The 4,357-nt window shown below is 44.5% G+C and overlaps 1 protein-coding gene across 1 annotated transcript in view; it reads left to right on the top strand.

Annotated features, from left to right (window-relative positions):
- The window catches only part of PTGDS (prostaglandin D2 synthase), a 10,541-nt gene extending 6,184 nt beyond the window's left edge, over positions 1 to 4,357 (top strand). Inside the window, exons 2-7 of the mRNA XM_069107537.1 lie at positions 330 to 469; positions 2,019 to 2,095; positions 2,406 to 2,519; positions 2,910 to 3,011; positions 3,829 to 3,851; positions 4,193 to 4,357. Of these exons, the coding sequence (XP_068963638.1) occupies positions 330 to 469; positions 2,019 to 2,095; positions 2,406 to 2,519; positions 2,910 to 3,011; positions 3,829 to 3,851 (456 nt within the window). The 3' untranslated portion in view covers positions 4,193 to 4,357. The remainder of the gene's footprint in view (positions 1 to 329; positions 470 to 2,018; positions 2,096 to 2,405; positions 2,520 to 2,909; positions 3,012 to 3,828; positions 3,852 to 4,192) is intronic.

The following is a 4,357-nucleotide window of genomic DNA, read 5'->3' as shown; positions in this document are numbered from 1 at the left end:
ATCCTGTTCTTCCCCAGTGATTTGCTTATTGAATAAAAGTACATTTTTTTGTTCACATTTACCTGTTTATTAAAATTGCTGTCAATGTTCATTAAAATAAGCCCTCCCCTGAAAATAAGCCCTCTGGTGTTTTTCTGCCAAAAAAAATAATAAGACAGTGTCTTATTATCAGGGAAACACGGTATGCTTAGGGTAAGCATCTCACAGACAATTCACCCTGAAGGCCATCTTGGGGTGAAAGTTAGGATACCTGGGGAATTATAAGGAATGAATGAAAGTGAGTGAAGGGTCCCAGAGGCTTGGCTTGCTACAAAGGAGCTACCCTACAGTTTGTAGGAACGTGGTACAGTGTGGGATTGGCCTCTACCTTCCCCTGGTTCCTGAAAAAGAAGGCAGAGCTGATGATGTGCAAGACTGTCCTGACTCCAGAAGCCGATGGAACAGTCAACTTCACCGCCACCTTTGTCAGGTAAGACTAGGAGCCCGGGCCTCAGCTGAGAGCTCGGGCCTAGGGAATGAACTTCAGGGATTATACAAAGTTGAAGAGAATAAGGAGGTCATGGGTGGAGGGAGGATCTTTCCTTCCCCTGCCCCCTAACCATCACTCCTTCCCAAGCAAATCAGGGACAGAGCAGGGGATGCTGGGGTGAGAGGCAGAAGGAGGAAAGGGTAGTGACTTGGCCATAATCATTTTATTAAACAATATTTATTGGGATGGGGTCAGTGTAGACTCTTTTAACAAATACTACAAACCTCCCACACTCCATACAATGAACATTGCCCAGAAACAGTTAAAGCCACCCTACCAGTGGGATAAGGAATGACCTGCCATGTATTTGTTAAAGGGAATGCCAGGTGAGGAAATTCCCTCTTCCAATGTGGGGCAGTATCATCTTCTCCGAATTTGGCCTAGAGTCCCAGGATGAGGTCATGTGATCTACCCAACATCCCTATGTTCTGGAGGCAGGGTTTCAGCCCAAGTCTTTCTGACTTTCAGGCCAATGCTGCTCTCTCCACTTCATGTCACTGAGAATGAATGGTGCATGTCCCCAGGCACTTTTATAGTTTATGAGATTGTTCACAGAAAGGAAGAAAGAGTGTTCTAGTCTTCATTGAACAAAAGGAGCCCACGTTGTTCATTGTACTTGACCTAGGCTGTGCTTGCCTCAGTTCAGTCTTTATTTTCATAATTGTCCATTTGCATACTGTTCTTTTGCGCCTGCTTTCTTCACTACATCTCTTCACAGGAGGCTTTATTAAGTAATTTTTAATCAGAACAGGTAACTTGAGCCAGGTAAAGGGAAGGTCAGGGTCTGGCTACTAATGGCACATTGGGGCCGGGAGCATAAACAGGTAGGACAACATGTACTCCTAATATTTAACCCTATCCCTCACAATAGCCATAACCCCAGCCTCTAACATTAACCTTATCTCAACTTGTCATAGTCACATTTTATCGATTCTTTAAACCTTACACATTTCCAATACCAATCTGGAAGCAGCTAGGTCGGACAGTAGATACAACTGATTTGGAATCAGAAAGATTTGAGTTCAAATCCTGCCTCAGACATTTACTAGCTATGTGACCCTGGGTGAGTAATTTAACTTCATTTTGCCTCAGCTTCTTCACCTAAAAAAAATTAAATGTCAAGGGGAGGGAGAGAGGAAAATTTAGAACTCAAAATCTTATAAAAGTGAATGTTGAAAACTAAAAATAAATATTTTTTTAAAGAGAAAAAATAAATTTATTGTAAAAAATAAAATAAAGGGTTGGACCTGATGGGTTAGTTCCTATTCTAACTATATGATCCTCTAATCTTAACTCCAACCTCAAAGTTAGTTCAACAAACCTCTTGATCTGATTCTGTTCTGCTTGTAAACATTAGGCCTTCCATGGGAATAGTGTTTGAGCTTTGGCTGGGCCTAGGGTTAGGGCTGGGACTGGGGCTGGGGCTGGGGCTGGGGCTGGGGCTGGGACTGGCTTCCTACTTGACTCTGTGTCTGTGCTGTACCTACAGCAACAACCAGTGTGAGACTCGAACCTCACTCCTGAGGAAGACCCAGCAGCCAGGACACTATGTTTACAAAAGCATCAGTAAGTGCTCTCCTTCCTTACTCCCTTACCTCCTCTGTTTCTCCTGTCAGGGTATGGGGACTTACCTGTCTAAGTAGAGTTCAGGGTATCCAGCCTCATGACTTTCCAAGGAAGGGGAGGAAATGCCATTGAAAATATCAAGAGGGCATCTATGGCCAAAGAGGGCATTGGCTGGCAATGGATGAATGAATCCATTTTCTTCTACTTGTCCCCTAGTTAGGATTCCAAGAGGGGAAGCAGATTTAGAGAGTCCCAAGGGGGAGGGGGTCCAGGAGCTCCCCACAATGTTCTCTTCCTTGTGTTTTTTCAGAGTGGGGGAGTGAACATAACATCTTTGTGGTGGAAACCAACTATGAAGAATACTCCCTGCTGTATACCACTAAAACCAAAGGCGACAGTAACTTCAACATGGCAACTCTCTACAGTATGTATCCAGGGTAGCCCAACACAGCCCAAAGGGGCCCCTACCTGGTGCTCCTCTTTCCAGTTGGGATAGGGTCCCATCCTCCCCCCCACCCCCAACTCCTCTGGTTTTATTGGAAATACCAGCTAATCCTTAGGTTTTCCTGGATCCAGATCATTTAACCCTTTCTCTCAGAGGACAGAATAAGATTTCAACTGAAGTGTGATAGATGGAAGCTAGATAATAAGGTCAACATCTTAAATTCTGGGAACCATAATCAAGGGAGGCTAGGGAACAGCCTTCCCAGATTGAGTTTAAGAGCAATCCTTCCTGGAAAGAGGGGACTGTTCGATGCAACATCTTTTCCTACTAAATCTGTGCTTCCCTCTGTGCCACCCCCTTCTACTATAGGCAGAACCAAGGATGTAAGACCTGAGCTGAAGGAGAGGTTCATCAGGTTTGCCAAGTCCCATGGCTTCACAGAAGACACCATTGTCATCCTGCCCAAAACTGGTGAGGGCAAGGTTTGAAGGGAATAGGGATTAGGGTCTGATAAGGGGCAGATAATCAGCCTTGGCCAAACACCTTAATTGAGGGAGGAGGATCCCAGGATAGAGTTGGTTCATTGTGCTGGGGAAACTAGGGTCTAGACCTCTTCAAATACTAGCCCCTCCTCTGATTCTTGCCTCCTTCCCTCTACCCTTTGCCTTGGATCTCAGAACTTCCTTGAGCTAGCCTGTAGTATCAGATGTCTTCCCCAGTGACAGAACAACAGGATAAAGAGAATTGGGCTAATTCTCACCACTATCTCACAAAGCCATATTTGGGAAACAACAGCCTAAACTCAGGGTTCTGAGCCTCAGAAAACAGTTATGTAGGTGGGGAGGAGGTGGAAATGATAGGGCCTAGGTTTCTGGGAGGCTCTGATTTTCCCACCTAATAGCCCAAATCTGGGGAATTATAGATACAGCCTACAAGAAAAAGGCCAACTAATTGATATTATTCTGCCTGCTCATGGAGGGGCAGAGGAGTCAGGAAAGAGTTTTCATCTCCATTGAGATGATCATAAGATGAAAGGGGGCTTGTATTACAACTGGGAGGATTAAGATTAGACGTGAAAAGAACTCTGACAAACACTATCAGATAATTGGATGAAGAGCTAAAGACACTATATGAGGCTTAAAATGAAGACAGATTCTCCTGTACAGAGGACAGTTGAGTGCAGAGAGAAAGTGAGTGGTTTTATTTAAGGGATAGAATGGTTGGGATTCCTTGTAACCTCCTCTGTATACAGATTTGGGGATAACCAACATTTTTTTCTCTCTTGCAGATCAATGTATCAATGAAAACTAAGTGAGTAGCCCTGAAGGGCATGGTCTCTGATGCCTTATCCACAATAGGGATGGGGGATGGAGTGTGAGGGTGTGGGGGTACAGGAGGGAAGAATGACAAACAGTACCTGCTAGAAATAACACCTATTTCAAAAGTGCTTTTCTTACAACTACCAAGTGAGTTAGACAACAACTTTTATTGTCAACTTCGTTTGACACGTGTAGAGACCTGGCCAGGAGAAAAATTTAAGCAAGTTGCCTCTGGCCTTGCAGTTAGTGTCAGATTTCTACATAGGAATTTCAGTTTGAAGTTTGAGGCTTTTTCCACTTACTAGATCATGGGTTTTTTCTCCTTCCACTCAGGTCCTGCACATGCCTTGATGACCCCCTTGGACCTCAGGCTCTTCTCTGGAAAGTCTCAGATCCATGGCCCCCTGGCAGGCAGGATCCTTCTGCCTGGTACCATTCCTAGCTTTGTGCTTCTGTACTTGCCCCACCAAATAAATAAGTGGAGTATTTGGTCCTGGC

The sequence above is a fragment of the Petaurus breviceps genome, unplaced genomic scaffold (genome assembly GCF_028583685.1).
Source record: "Petaurus breviceps papuanus isolate PSGF00001 unplaced genomic scaffold, PetGlider_PUasm1.0 90137, whole genome shotgun sequence".
NCBI lineage: Eukaryota > Metazoa > Chordata > Mammalia > Diprotodontia > Petauridae > Petaurus > Petaurus breviceps.
This window is presented reverse-complemented; position numbering and strand designations above follow the sequence as displayed.